The sequence below is a fragment of the Orycteropus afer genome, unplaced genomic scaffold, assembly GCF_000298275.1.
Source record: "Orycteropus afer afer isolate SDZICR_OR568_19922 unplaced genomic scaffold, OryAfe1.0 scaffold00009, whole genome shotgun sequence".
In the NCBI taxonomy this organism is placed as follows: Eukaryota; Metazoa; Chordata; class Mammalia; order Tubulidentata; family Orycteropodidae; genus Orycteropus; species Orycteropus afer.
The window spans coordinates 20241624-20257556 of NW_006921596.1; the positions used below are offsets into that span (position 1 = coordinate 20241624).

At 47.7% G+C, this 15933-nt stretch overlaps 2 protein-coding genes across 2 annotated transcripts in view; both read right to left on the minus strand.

The window, feature by feature from the left end:
- The window catches only part of SLC38A7 (solute carrier family 38 member 7), a 14563-nt gene extending 11401 nt beyond the window's left edge, over nucleotides 1-3162 (minus strand). Inside the window, exons 1-3 of the mRNA XM_007947647.2 lie at nucleotides 2893-3162; nucleotides 1996-2194; nucleotides 1303-1447 (exon numbers count right to left, since the gene is read on the minus strand). Coding sequence (XP_007945838.1) covers nucleotides 1303-1447; nucleotides 1996-2194; nucleotides 2893-3162 — 614 coding nt within the window. The remainder of the gene's footprint in view (nucleotides 1-1302; nucleotides 1448-1995; nucleotides 2195-2892) is intronic.
- Nucleotides 3163-13799: 10637 nt separating this feature from the next.
- Nucleotides 13800-15933, minus strand: part of GOT2 (glutamic-oxaloacetic transaminase 2) — a 29093-nt gene continuing 26959 nt past the window's right edge. The window contains exons 9-10 of the mRNA XM_007947660.2: nucleotides 14652-14802; nucleotides 13800-13922 (exon numbers count right to left, since the gene is read on the minus strand). Of these exons, the coding sequence (XP_007945851.1) occupies nucleotides 13800-13922; nucleotides 14652-14802 (274 nt within the window). The remainder of the gene's footprint in view (nucleotides 13923-14651; nucleotides 14803-15933) is intronic.

Consider the following 15933-nt stretch of genomic DNA (forward strand, 5'->3'; position numbering starts at 1 on the left):
CTGTCTTTTAATCCCCTTTCTCCTGCTCTTCTGGCCTGCTTCTTTGGGCGTCCCTGAGTTTCCCCTCCTCACCTAATCCCTTCGGCTGATTGCTCTTCTCTTTGGCTCCCTGGGTTTTACCCCTTTCTCCTGCTCTTCCGGCCTGGTACTCTGTGCTATGCCCGTGCTTACCTTGCTCCCGGAGACCCGGTCCCTCTCGGGAGGGTAACAAGGGAGCCGTCTAGATTAATGGAAACAGAACAACCAGAGTGGAACTAATGACAAATGTTGACACAGTGTGAAAAATGTAAAGAATGTCACTGAATGATATGTACAGAATTGTTATAAGAGAACCTAATTTGCTGTGTAAACTACCAAAAAAACGTAACAGTAAAAAAGAAAAAAAACATCCTATGGATTGCAGTTCTACTCTGACAGATGAGAATTTTCCAGGAGTTGGAATCAACCCAGTGGCAACTGGTTTTCTCTAAAAGAGGACGCCAGCAGGAAGTCAAACTGCCCCCAGCTCAGCACAAGGTGTGACTCTAAAGGGATAGCATGAGGGGAAGAACCCTCCTGTATCCTCATTGTGTGAACATCTATGTGTTTTAAAGTTTACAGAGCTGTATTCCAAAAGAAGTCAGTTTAAAATATGGTAATTTTAAACATAAACAAACAAAAAAAAAACAGAATACAACAAAAGACAGGTATATGAGCTAAACATTTACATTAGGTAGTTACACTCCTTGGAGAGATCAATCATGGGAGAACAGAAAGGCAGTGTTTGCACAGGGAGACAGCTCGAGGGGCAAGAATCCACGGGAGGGAAGGACAGAGGGAAGAGGTAACTATGGGGAGGAAGTGGGAGGGGAGCTGCTGCATTGTGGGAAATTGTAGTCAATGTCATGAGACAAAGTGTATGTGAGCTGCTGTAAGGAAAGTGAATTTGCTCTGGATACTGGCACCCCAACTACAATAAAAAAAGAAAACATAACCCATAACTGAGGAAAAGACAAGCCCTAGGCCAAAGGCTGCCTACACACTCGCAGTCCTGGCACGGGCCTTCCTTGACAAGGACACATAGAACTGAGTATCTCTCTGACACAAAGGGCCACTGTCTCCCTTGGGGCTGACAAGAGAGGAAGTCTTATACCCGAAACCCTGCAAGCCCTGGTCCAGCCTGCCTTGACCACTCTTGCTCCCCCTGAAGGTGAGGAGGCATGAGGGGAGGGGTTGCCTGCAGCCCTTGGGCCTCCAGCTTCCCATGATCACACTGCTGCCAGGTGCTGGGGGCTTGGGGGGAGGGAGGTGGGGCCTCCGAACCTGGCATATTTCTGAAAGCCGATTTCCCTGGGGATGGAGAGCGGCAGGATGAAGAGGAAGGCGGTAAGGCTGATGGTGAACTTCCGGTCTGTGTACCACAGGCCACTGCTGGCCCCCTCAGGCTCCTTTGTCATCACGGCTATAACTGCACAGGGAGGAAGGAGGAGAAGTCATGCCAGGGAGCATGGGGGGTGACGGCCTGCCCTGCCAGGCCTCAGGACCCCATCTGGGGAGGATTCCCAGGTGGAGGCCGGGCCCAGGCTCGCCTCGGACTGGTGTTCACCACCCTGTCCCTCTACCGAGCGTCAGATAACCCAATAAGCAAGGTAAGCACGGGCTTACTTGTGCTTACCTACTAATCTGCAGTAAACAATTTCTCATTTTTTCACCACAGCAGAGATTCTGCTTCTAGGTATGGCTGGCATCTGTCTCTCTCCCAGCCCCACACCACCTTCCTACAGAATCACAGCCTGATTTCAAATTTATAATTCCTGACAGGGACAGATTACCCAGAAAGCAATGTAAGCATGGGCTTACTTGTGCTTACTTACTAATCTGTGGTGAACAACTTGTACACTTACAGATTAGTAAGAACATGTAAGCCCGTGCTTATGGTGCTTACTGGGTAACCTGCCCCTGCCTCTACCCCATGGTCCCCAGAAAAGAGGAGGTGGGCACTGAGGGGAACCTCACTCTTGTCCTGCTGGTCCCCGATGATGATGAGGAAGGCGATGCAGGTGCCAAAGGTGTAGACAGCGATGGCCACCTCACACAGCACCCCAGTCAGCTTGCCGCACACGGCCCACACCACCTCCTGGTAGGTTCTCTCATTGCTAGCCTGGGAGCAGTAGGCCAGGATGACGAGGCCGCTGATGATGAAAACCAGCATGGCCTGCGGGCAAGGGCAGAGAGCAAGGGGCTGGGGGAATGCCTGGCAGCAGAGGGCATCCTGGGCTCCGTCAGCATCTCCTGGGCCAGCGCCTATAGTGGGCTTGGCAAATGGGCTCACCTCACACATCAATTTTAATTGACTGCTGCAGGCTGCCAGGTTGAAATTTTCTTTAATGATGGAGATTTGTGAAAATTTTCAAACAGCAAAAGTAGACAGAAGAGTATTATGGACTGCCATCGACCCATCACTGAACTTCAAAAACCATCAGTTCATGGCCAGTCTTGTTTCATCTATTTCCCTCCCACTCTAGATTCTTCTAAAGCAAATAAAATATAAGCTTAATATCACTTCATCAATAAATATTTCAGTATGGGATTCTAAATGAGATCTTATCTCTAAAGAGATAAGGACTCTCTTTTAAAATATAACTACAAAACCATCGTGACACCTAAAATAAGTAAATATGTAGTTAATGTTCAAACTTTCCTGATTGTTGGAAGAGTTTTTAAAGCCCCACCTGGGCTCAGAAAAAAGAATGATGGAATAGATTAGTAATGTCTGCCATGTGTGAGGAAGGGGAGACTAAGCAGCACATATGTCACCTATTGGCCAACCCTGAAACAAAGCCTCCCTTCTGAGGCAAAGAGCCCAGCCTACCACCTGAATGGCACCCTTGCTCTCCATGCCAGCACCCTTACCATCTGCAGTGTGATGCCAGCTGCCACACCCCCGGCAGTGCTGAAGGCTGCTGGGAAGTTGAGCAGCCCTGCCCCCAGGCAGGCGTTGACTACGATGAAGATGGCCCCAAGTGTGGAAGTGCTACCTCTGCCAGGATCCCCGGAAGAGGCCTCCCCGTCAACTTTGGGGGCTGGGTCCACACAGGGACTTTGCAGTAGGCGGGCCCGCTCCCCGGCATCCGCGCTCCAGCCCCATTCACCAGGGCTGCTGTCGATGCTGACCTGGGCCATGGCCCCAAAAGCCCTCTGCCTGCAGGGTCTGTGGGCTTTGCCTCACGACCACATCCCCTGGGCAGTGGAAGGGATAGTCAGGGCTCAGTTGGAGGGCAGTGCCAGCCTGTTGGAGCGCATATCCTGGGAGGCCTGTGGGCTCTGGCTCTTTTCAACCTAGATGAGACAAAGGAAGGTACTACTGTTATCTTGAGATGGGGAAACTGGGACTTTCTCAAAGAACTTTCCCAAGGTCATGGGGGACTCAAATCCAAGTGGGCCTCTGTACAGAACACTACATTGGTGTCATCAACATCATAGCTGGGGTGGCAGATACAAACATTCAGCAGACACAAACCCTGCTTGCTTCAGGCTCACAGGCCAGTAGTGTAACTAAGATGTAAACATACAAAGGAGGAGCCCTCACACATCAGCCCTAGAGGCCAGGCATCAGGTCAGGCGTGTCACAGACATATCTTATCTCATGCAAGGCATGTAACAGCCTCGTGGTCCCAAGGTTTAAGAGATCAAATTGCTGACCCATGGTCACACATCAGCAAGTAGATGAGCAGGATTTCAACCCAGATCTGTCTGGCTTTCCAGCCTTTTTGCACACCACAGGGCCCCATGAGCAGCTGGCATGAAGAACTGAGGCTATTTCAAAGCATTACAGCCCAGCATGCTCCCTTCTGGCCCAGAGTCTAAATTCTGTATGGCTTTCAAGGCCCTTCAAAATTCAGGCCAATTTTCACTCCTCTCCCACAGCATCTGGTGGCATAATGCCTAAGTCATCTGACTGCTAACTGGGTTGGCAGTTCAAACCCACCAGCCACTCTGTGGAAGGAAGATGGTGCAATCTACTTCCATAAAGATTTACTGCCTCAGAAACCCAATGGGGTCGCTACGAGTAGGAATCGACTCATTGGCAGTGAGTTTGGTTTATTTATTTTTTTTGTCTCCCACAGCAGTGGGACTCTACTGGGAAGCTGAGCAGCCCTGCTCCCAGGCACGTGATGACTATGATGAAGGCAGCCCTTGGCGAGGAATGGTGCCTCCCGCCTAGGTCCTTGGGGAAATAATGGATTATCAATCCTGTGCTTTGAATGCTCCAGCCACTCTTTGCCAGCTACCCTTCTGGGTCTCATGTCTTCTCTACTTCCTGGGACACTCAATGAGCTCTCCACAGAGCACTCTGGGGCCGGCACTGTTCAGCAGGTTCCCTGTGAGCATTCCTTCATGAGCTGGCAATTCACACACCAGGCCTGCCCCCTGGGGCTAGACTGCAAGGCTCTATGGCTGAACATGCAGGGTATAATGTTATTATCAATGGCCACCACTGCAGCTACGGAATACTCTGTCCCATTCAATGTTCACTGTAGCCCTAAAAAGTGGTTCGACTGTCACCAGCTTATTGAGGAGGAAACTGAGTTGCAGAGAGGTGCAGCACTCTCCCCTAGGTCATACAGTGGTCAGTGGTGCAGCTAGGATTCAAACCCAGGACCCATGTGACTCGAGCATCCATCTGTTTGTTATCTGCCCCACCCAAATTGGAAGACGGTACTTCAGGCACAGCTGAATTCAGCAACAGGCTTATCACTGATTTATTCTCTTCACTCCCTTGGTAAACAGAGATGAATTACAGCTGCTTCTTTGGCTTTGGTCCTCTCCCTTGAAAAATGAGAAGTACCTTCCTCTTCCCAGAACCCTGAGATGCTCAGCTCCCAGCCTGAGAGTCTTAAGAGACAGGCCAGCCCCAGAGCAACAGCAGCCCTGAGCAGGGAGGGGCTACGATCTCAGTCACTGATTAGACTCTGAAGTCAGAATCCTGACTCGTCCACTTCTTGGGAGGCAAGTCACTTCACCTTTCTGGGTCTCTTTTCCTTTCCTAAGGAGCTCTGGTGGTGCAGTGGTTAAAGCATTCAGTTGAGAACTACAAGCTTGGTGATTCATGCCCACTAACCACTCTGTGGAGTGGAGAGAGATTTACAGTCTTGGAAATTGTATGGGGCAATTCTACCCTGTCTTATAGGATTGCTGAGTTGTAATTGACTCGATGACAGTGTGTTTTTTTTTCTTTCCTGGAAGATGGAGATAATAACAGCATTTGTCTCATATGTTACTGTGAGGAATATATTAATATTAGTAAGGCCTTCCCACCACCACCAGCTGCTATCCAGTTGATTCTGGCTCACAGTGACCCTTTAGGACAGAGCAGAACTGCCTCATAGGATTTTCAGGGCTGTGAAATTTTATGGAAGCAGATTGCCTCATCTTTCCTGGTAAGGGTTTGTTGTTGTTATGTGCCGTAAGGGTTTAGCACTCAATAAATGGTCATTGCTACAGTTATTTTTGCATACGCCCCTCTTCCCTGCTCCCCACTCTCATCATCCCTAAGGATGCTCAACCCTCAGCATGCAGGGAGCAGAACCCTTACCAAAACTAAGGCCAGGTGCCATTGGCCAGGTAACAATAGGCACAAAGGCATTAGGGCAGCTAATGGGAGGAAGAGGAACATGAAGGCCAGGTGAAAAGGTCAGGGGCTGAGTAGGCATTGAGAAGCCAGAAAGGGCCTTCCCCAGAGGCTGCTGTTGGATGGCTACCACAAAGGCCAGTGAAATCTGTCAAAGACTCCCCCACAGTATCCTCCTTCCTGAGTCTTGAACCCAGGCTATCCAAACAAGAGGCTGCGTTTCTCTCTACTTGTCCCTTCCCGGTTTAGCGCACAAGGCAGAGAAGACTGACCAGACTCAGTGATAATGACCAACCCAACCACTGCCCATCATGGCCAGCATGCCTCCTGATGCCCTCAGCCCACTGGGGGTTTTGGAGGACTAACCGGGGTAGTCAGATGCTTCCCACTTTTCTCCTGACGATGCATGCACAAAGCTGGGAACCCCACACTCATGGGCGGTAAAAGGGAAACTTAAGGTGCTCTCAGACATCTCTCACGAAGCTTGAGGGGAGACATCCCTCTGCTGGCTCCAAATCCAGAAAGATCACTCAGATGCCACAGGGACTGCTCTTATGTAACCAGCCACCCACACAGCAACTCAACAACAACAAAAAAATCAACACAGAACTAAGGCTAAGGTTGTGGGTAGTGGGGGCAGAGTCTCAGACTTCCAGGATAGCTCCAGAGATAGCCTTGCAAATTCGGTAGGGCCTGAATTATGTCCTCCACTATCCTCATGTTAGACACAGGGACCTAGACACACAGGGCCACCTGTCCAAGGCTGCAAGGCTTGGGACAGCTTCCTGACTCTCCCTTAGGTCTGCATCATCAGCCCAGCCTCTGCTGTCACCTACATGAGAGCTCAGGCAGTGGCCCCTGGGGAGTCAGAGGCAGGGTGGCCCAACCGCCTGAAGACTCTGTGCACCCCTTCCCCCAGCTCACTGCTCAGTTGCTTGGACCCCAAATACCTGTTTTTTCCACTTGATTGGCTATGGTGGAGTGCCTTCTCAAAGAAGTGTGATGTGATTCTTCTCAGTTCACTCTCTGGCCCCACTTTCTTCTTTGTTAAGACTTTCCCTAAAATCCGCTGTCAGCAGAAAGAGTTTGGGCTGTTTTTATGCTGGCTTCAGCAGAAGGTCGGGGGGACAGAATGGCTTTCATTTTAGCTCATGGAATGGAACCAGATCAATGGGGAAACAGGCCCATGGCGGGAGCAGTAGACTAAGGTCACAGGGTAGCTGGCAGAGCCAGAACTAGAAGTTTGAATGCACAAGCCAGAGCTGTGAACACTGCACTAGGCCCTTCGGATACCAATCTGAATGGACGCCCAGCCCAGCTTAGGGCTGGAGCCCTGAAAATACAACCGGTACGCTGCATTGGGAGATGGGTTGGGGCGCACACGGGACGAAGAGACGGCTCCTAGCCCTGAAGTGATAAGGGTGGGCTACTGTGGGGTAAACTGGGGAGGGGCTACAGGACTAGAACCCGGCCTAGGACGAGGTGGAGACAGGCCACGCTAAGGCGCAGCGGAGCCGGTGCGACTGGAAGGCGGGCGTGAGGCTCAAGTCTCCGGGTTTCGGAGCACTGCCGGGAATGGGCCGACCTCTGCCGCGGTGGAAGGCTCTGAGATCCCGCGCACCCACCGCTTCCACGCTCCATACCCTCCTCTACCACCTACCTGCGGCGCTTCATTCTAGAGCTGGCTGTGGAGGCACGTGAGTATCGGTCACATGACGACTCCTCCTAGGACACGCCGCGGGGCACGCTGGGTGTTGTAGTTTCCCGTAGGTATCAACCCAGGATAACAGGAGCTACCTGAGTCCCCTGCCGATAGCATTCCCCTGAGCTAGTCTCGCACCCAGTCCGATCGTGCTTGTCCTGTTACTTTTAGTCCTGGCCTCTTGTCCACGCCAAGCACTGCTCCGTGTTCACCCGAACGGCATTTGAAGATTTGACATCTGTGCTGCAGTGGGTTCATGCTGTTCGACCTCATAACCCACCCGCTCTCCGCCCCCGCGCCGTAGTCTCTCCATCCCTCCCAGCCCGTCTCTGCCCTGTCTTCTTGCCCTGAGCCAGTGATTCTAGAATTTCTTCTAATTTCGTTGGGAGCATTCTTGAGCCATTGCTCATGGCTATAACTCCCGGGCCTAGGTTCTAGAACAGTTCTGGGCATGTTATAGGTACTCAATAAATACTTGTTGAGAGAACAGTTAGTTGTCCAGAGTCCTGGCTTCTGTTCCTGGCTGTGTATGGCAGTTGTCACCTAATCTGCCTTCCAAATGTCTTCACCAGGTTGTGTGAATAGGCTTTCCGCTACACCTCCCTCTCCACGCATCCCAGTTCCTCACTCATTCTTTTCATTGAACACTTTATCAAGAAATTGTAGATTTACATGCAACTGAACAAAATAAAACAGATCTCATGTATCTTTTACCCAGTTTCCTTCTATGGTGACATTTTGAAAAACTAGAACTTAAAAGAAAATGTGTATTAAATTGTTGAATGGAAAACTAATTGGCTCCGTAAACTTTCACCCAAACTACAATTGTTAAAAAAACAACAAACTGTGGTACAGTATCACAACCAGTACATTGAATGAGACTCAATCCACTGATCTTATTCAGATTTCTCCAGTTTTACTAGTAATCTTTTGTGTGAATGTATTTTGTTACACAGACTCCTTGGTTGACCTATACAGGGTAGAGGTATATGGGTACAAAAGACAAAACAAAACAAAAAAAAAAAACACACACCAAAAAAATAAATAAATAAATAAAAGAAGGGTATGTGGCTAGCTTTAGTAAATACTGCTAGTTATTTACTTCCACTGGCAATGTCTCCATTCCAGTTGTTCTGCTTTCTTGTTTTCATTTATTGCCAATCTTACTTTTAGCCACTTTGGTAGGTGCATAGTGGGTATCCCCCAGTGGATTTGTTTTCCTGATGAACAGTAACACTGAACACTTTTTCATAGGCTTATTGGTCAACTGGATATCCTTTTCTGTGAAGTGCCCATTCAAGACTTGTGCTTTTTCAGATTGGATTGTCTTATTGATTTGTAAGCGTTCTTTATATAGTCTAAATTCTAATTCTTGGTTATTTATAGGTATTGTCAGTATTTTCTCAGTCTGTGGACACAGTTATAGGCCTAACCCAAGTGTTCCCATGTAAAGGAGTGAACCAGGCTGCTACAATAAAAGGATTACAAAAATTGTGTGTTACATACAGAATACTCCAAAGGACTGATAGGGACAAGGTACACACTTTACACATCACAATATACACAAATAAGTGGCCAAGAATGAGATATAGTGGTATTATTACCTGCCCTACAATCCTCAGGCCATGGGCCTGGCGGAAAGGAAGACTTTTGTCCTAAAACAACAAATATGAACTCTACAGTAAGGCTTCCCTGGCCAGGTGGACCAAAGTCCTGCCTGAGGCTTTGAGGTTGCTCAATTCAGCTCCCACTGGGCCCTTAGCTTCATACGCCAGATTAGGAGCCACTAAGACTGCTACCGAAACAAACAGTGTGGTTGTTTGAACACCTCAGGACGGCATCCTCAGGAAAGGAACAGTCTGTTGGTCTATTGGTACTTGTCGTGGGTTACCCACTGGGGTGGGTTGATTAGTTCGCCCTTTAGTCTGGTGTATAGGTACAACATTTAGAGGTAGAGAAACTGATTGGCCTATGTGGGAGCCCACTATCCTACTGCATGGAGGACCTCAATAGTCACACTTCACATGGGCTGGAATGACAGCTATGGCACAAGGAACGGAAGTTCCTCCTCTTCTGGCACACAGCAAAATGAATGACTTCACTCACAACCCTTTAGGCATCCTCCCTGGGGCAGCAAATATGGAACACTCAACCAAGGAAAATGCCTAAGGCAGCCACTGTCCTCACCACCCAATGGATAGCCATTAGTGTGATTCTAACAGAAGGGCAATTTACCCCTCTTGGTACCTACTAAACAGCTGTCTTTATGACTAGATATGGCCTACTCTGTTTTCCTTTGAAGCTGCCACTGTCTCTTTAGAGTGGCTCACAGCTTTACCAACGCCCACCATAAAAGTAGTGGCTGGGTCTGTGGACAACTCCCTTCCTCCAGTGCTGAAGGCATGCTTTCGAGTGTGAACCCTCTGGCTGGAACTGACTGGGTAGCTGTGGGAGACACGTGGGGCATGTTCATGCCTCTGTGACTAAGTGAGGTGTAACAGGAGAGCGAGGGCATGCCATCACCTTTTCCTGGACTCATACTGTTGTGGAAACCCTTATCTTGGTAAGAGACCACAACACCTCCCGGTTGTGGTCACGTGAGGGTGTTTACCACTTCTGGGATGGTTTAGGTTGTTGGTACCCAAACATGGTATGCTGAGAAAACTGGCCTCTGTCTTTTTAGTCAAATGGAAACCTCTGGGTTCCTTGTCGCTCTCCAAGTCCTCCTCCCAAACAGTGGGTTGGACTCCTTTGTCTCACTGCCAATGGGTGACAGTACCAAATGCCACTTAATGGTTGCAGCATAAAGACTGCCACGTAACTGCAGGAGCATACTTTGCTCCTAATGGCACTCGGTGGCTGTGTGGCCATCACTTGTTGCCCTGGTTAATGACTGGATAAGGCACTGCACTTTGGGGTTACCCTACGCTGTGAGAACTGTTGGGAAATCTATACCAAAACTGCAGAATTACTCCTGCTAAAGGCCAGATGGACCAAGTGTAGCTCTTTTCCACTACTCTGAGTACCTTTTAACTCATTTTGTTCTTCCCCTTGGCCCCTCAGAAGTAATGGGACAAACTGAAGCTCTGACCAATTTTACTACACAGGCCCTGAATAAAAGCAGAGAAAGCTCATGGCTACTAACTGCTGAAACCATCCAGATGAGGCAGTCCTTCAGAACTGAGAGGCTCTTGCCATTCTAACAGCCACTCAAGGAGGGACATGTGTCTTAGTAGACTGAATGTTGTACCTCTACACCAGACTACCATCAGAACATTACTGAATCATTAGGCCATATGAAGAAACAGATAGAGGCCTTGGACACACCTGATAGCTAGTCCACCTCTCTGGCTGGCAAGGTTTTTCACTGGATCTTAGTCTTTTCCTGAGTATAGTATTGTTCTGCTTTGTTTGTCTGTATTGCTGCTCTGGTCTGTGCCTCCAACTACAGCAATACTGTCTGTTCCTACTTACATGGTTGTTAATTTCCCTCTTTGAGGCCTTTAGGGACCTTGCAGAAGAGGGGGCACATGCCAGATTGTAAGAGCTGGCCTCGAGGGGTGGATTAAAAGGGAAACAAAGTCATCGTTTGCTTTCTTCTAGCTCCTTGTTTGCTAAATCATTCCTATGTAACTCCTGCTGGGGGGCTTTGGAAGACCGAAGTCCTGGCACATGGCCACTATTGTTCACCATTGCCAGAAAACCCCTGCCTCCCACTGGGGGCATGGAGAATTGCCTTAGTGCTGCTGTGGACCAGGACCTCCTTCCTATGCCACTCTCCCTCAACAAACTCCTTTTCCACTTCCCTGGAATTGCCCAATTGTTTCTTCGGTCTCATGGCACCCTCCATATTTGGAGGCAAATTTTGAGTTATTGGTCCATGCAGTGGCAGGCAGCTGCAAGTAATAGTGCATGGTTCAAAGATGGTGGCCAACTGCACCACTGTGAATGTGTGTCACTCTCCAGTCCCGGTGGCAATCCAATCTCCAGCGTCAGGCTTCTGAAAAGGGTCAACACATCTCTTGTGAGTCTTGCATTCCAGGGCTTCAATCCCTAATTTTTCCTGTTCCAGTTATCATTCTGCTTCATTGAAATTTAAAAAATTTGGGTCTGTTCTAATTTTGCTTTGTTGTCCGTGACTGAAGTTGTTCAAAGCCCTGATTAAAACACTATGGATCAGGAGAAGAAAATGAAACAAACATTTTGGATCAGGGGCAGGAAGTAAGGGGGAGTCATTGTTTAGGAAGCACTGAGTATTTATGGTGATGGAAAATGTGGCAATGGATACTGGTGATGGTTATACAACAGGATTAATATAACTGCTGTGACTGAATTGTGCATGTAAAATGTTGAACTGGCAAATACGTTAAAAAAGAAAAAAAAGTCACCTATCAACCAGGCAACCAATACAAGCCAACATTAGAGACAAATCCACAAGTGATCTCAACAATGGCAATGTCAGATAATTTGTGTAAAAATAATAATAATCAAAATACAAAAACACCATGAATGGTTTCTGGGCCTGACTCCTGCTCTACTGCCCGCTTGGCCAGTGGCTGTCCCCTCCTAGTAGTAATGAGCACTGAGCAGAAGGGGGCAGAATAAACACAGGACTGACACCAAACAAGTGCCAAATGTCCCTGGACAGAAGGTACAACTTTCTGCTAGAGGCTGCAGACTAGAAATCGATTTTTGCATCTTGCTTGCAAATCATTTTTTAAAAATTGAATTTAGGTGTCAACTTTTAAGCATTAATAAACCAAAAAACCCCAATGCCACTGAGTTGATTCTGACTCACAGCAACCCTACAGGACAGGGTAGAACTGTCCCAGAGAGTTTCCAAATCTTTACAGAAGCAAACTGCCTCATCTTTCTCCTATGGAGTGGCTGGTGGGTTAAAACCACTGACCTTTTAGCAGCCAAATGCCTTAACCACTGTGTCACCAGAGTTCAACAGACCTCCCTTTATAAAAACCAGGATTTTCGTTTTTCTTGAAAATTTTAAGACTTTCAAGCCTGGGCCCACCATGCTCCTGCCACTCCTTGATGCTGAGGATGACGGTTGGTCACCAATGGTCATCTTACATCCAGTTCACTACATGCGTTTACTTCATATTCACTTTTTATTCTCATTACTTACTTGGCCTCCCTGATATCCACAAGATCCTTCATGTGCTCTGTTTGTCCTCCAAAGTCAAAGGGACTTATACTCCTGTTCTTAACATCTTTGGATGGACAAGCCAAAAGGCTCATGAAGAAGACAGAGATGTGTGTTCAGTGCATATTCGTAGTAGCCAACACATCTGTTGGCTCATGGTCAGCTGAACATGACCCCAGACTCTTAGGAAATATACCCACTCTTATCCCATTCCTCGCATTAGAAGAAAAAAAGACATCTTATAGACAGTGGTTGGGTCTACCATGATTTTATTGTAACAGAGAAACCCGGCTGCAATAAGTCTACATGACTAGAAAAGATGGTGGTCATCTTTCCAAAGGGTGAAGCCTGAGCCTAACTGGCAGCACACACAGGTGAAAAGCCAAGCCCAGAATGTCCTCTCTCCTGGCCCCGCCCTGTACTGCCTGACTCAGGCTGTGAGATGAGTGCACAATCACTCAACCAAGGTCGATGGTGCAAACGGGCAGAGACAACATCCCAAGAGGAGATAATTAAAACAGTGATGGAAGAGGACGCTGGGATCCAAGTGCAGTTATCTGTTCTCCAGGTGAAGATACGGCATTAAACTATGTTCTTCATCCCTGAAATAAGTAAATCCCGATTGAAGGGGCTGACAGGCCAGTAGAGCAGTAGAATGGGTTGAAAATCTAGTCTAGTGATAGATCTTTGTGCCGAAGCAAAGCCATAGCAATGATCAGGGATCAGAGAGGAGTACTGAAATGCCTACAGCATTAAAACGGAGAATCTTCTTCCTTTCTTTCTTAAATAAGACAGGGAACAATATCCTTTATTTTCTTTGCTGTAGCGGCTCAATAGTTTTCATCAAACATGACTTTGGTACTATGTTCTGTTGTTGGGAAGGACAAATGCGGGTCGACTGTTAATGTCAGAACTAGGTCTTCTCACGAAGCCTCTGGCAAGTGCTCTTTCTCATGCTGGATGAACAGGAACCCTCAGTACACAAGGTGCTTCTGTTAAAGCTTCTGAAATATTGCAGTGGTGTGACTCGACAGATTTTTGACTCTGACTTTCTTACACATGTAAACTTTGGAAAACTGGAGATAAAAGGATGGGGGAGGGTTTGGTTTTGGAGCCACAAAGCTGCAGACACCAGCCATGGATGCCTCTGCCCGATTTCACTGCATGTCCTTTTCCGTGACACACATTCAATGGCTGAGAGTTAAACATTGTGGTTGAAGGAAATAATCTGCTCACCACCATGTGCCCTCCCTCCTTCTCCCAGAGAATCTCACAAGAGCAGAGGCTGATGACATGTGGGTTGTCTCTGTTCCCTCTCACCCGAGAAACTACTTGGTGACCTGGTGGATGGCATGGGCAAGGTAGCCCACATTGCCAGAGGTGACCCCTGCCACAGAGATGCGGCCGTCCTTTGTCATGTAGATGGAGAACTCCTTGGTCAGCCGTTCTACCTGCAGAGAGAAGAGGGCTTGGGCATAACTTTCTGGGTCAGGGGGATTCCCAGCCATGTAGCCCTGACATGGCATAGTAGCCAATTTATCAAAACATAAAAGTAACAGTAGGTGTTTCCTCACTGAAACCCCATTCTCAGAATTTGGTGTGCTAGATCAGAGTGGCTATTTTAAAGTAAACCTACCCCACCCCACTGCTATTGTTGATTCTGAGTCAGTGACCCTATAGGACAGAGTAAAACTGCTCCATAGGTTTTCCACGGCTGTCAATCTTTATGGAAGTAGACTGCTACATCTTCCTTTCATGGAGTGGCTAGTGGGCTTGAATCACTTGGTTAACACCTAAGTACTTAACCACTGCACAACTAGAGCGCCACATTTTAAAGCAGGAAAATGAATTCTAAGATGCGAACAGGTGAAAAAAAACTATCTTAAATTTAGTATTTATAGAAAAAGAAAAGTTCACCTTTGGAATAGCATTACTCAGGCCCATGTTGACCAGGCTATTTACTGTTCTCTTGGAAAAGCAGTCGTGGTCATAAAAATGCCCAACGCAAGCCCCGCAACCTCATGGCGGATACAGACAGGTCAACAACAAAACAAAAGCCAACGAATGCTACATACTACTTTTTCCTGAAAGGGCTTCAAAGTAACCGTCTAGGGTAACCGTGAATAGGTTTGCAAGGACTGATCAATCGGTCAGCTGAGGAGGAGTCAGAGTTCACCCACCTGTTCAGGCTTGAGCCCTGTGAAGCAAAACATGCCAATCTGGTCAGTGATGTGCTGCCAATTGTGTGAGGAGCCCTCCTTCTTGAGGTTGGAGACCAGCTGAGTCCGCATGCTAATGATGCGGTCAGCCATGCCTTTCACTTCTTGCAACCTGTAAGAAAATCCTGAGATGAGATGTGGCTCAGTTCAGTTCCGCTCAAGTACTACTGGACAAGTCAGAGCTCACAGCAGTTTTATCTCCCTCCGGTACTCCCCTCCCCACTGCCATCTAGTTGATTCAGACTCACGGTGACCCTGTAGGACAGAGGAGATCTGCCCCATTGGGTTCTTCCAAGGCTGTAATCTCTACTGAAGCAGACTGCCAATCTTTCTCCTGTGGAGCAGCTGGTGGGTTTGAACTGCCCACTTTCGGTCAGCAGCTGAGCTCTTAACCACTGAGCCACCAGGGCTCCTTCAAGCACTCCCCTAAGTTGCCTCAGCTCCCAATCCATGACTGAACTAGCTACATGCTGTGAATGGCTTTAGAGGAGAAAGTGATTTAATTGCTTTCTATTTTATATCTGTACACCATTTTGATCAGGCAAAACCAAATCACCCAAAACCAAAGAAAAGACAAGGAGGGACAGGGAAACCAGATGAATGGAAACAGGGAACCCAGGGAGGTAACAGGGAGAGTGCTGATACATTGCAGTGATGGCAAAGTCATGGAACAATTGTGTATAAACTACTGGTTGGGAAAACTAATGTCTACATAAACTTTCACCTAAGGCATTAAAAAAAACAAAACAAAACAAAATAAAACGTTTAAAGATTATCTTAGAGCAACAGCTCCAGGGTTTCATCCAACCTTCATGGCTCTAGGGAGTCCATGAAATTTTGAAATTCTGTTCTACATTTTCCCCCTGTTGATCAGGATTCTTCTATAGAATCTTTGATCAAAATGTTCAGTAATGGTGGCTGGGCACCATCCAGTTCTTCACGGCTAAGGAGGCAGTTGTTCAAGGAGGCAATTAGCCACAATTCCCTATTCTCCTTCTACTCCTGACTCTCCTTCCTCTGTTTGGTGGTACATAAGGAGCCTCAGTAGCTGCTTCTCTTTTGTTGTGGTGGTGGTTGTTGTAAATATTTCTATCACACAACTTTTCCCAATTCAACTTTTTATGTTGTTAAGTGCCGTCGAGTCGTTTCCAACTCATAGTGACCCCATGCACAGCAGAACGAAACACTGCCCGATCCCACGCCAGCCCCACAATCCCTGCTATACTTGAGCCCATCATCGCAG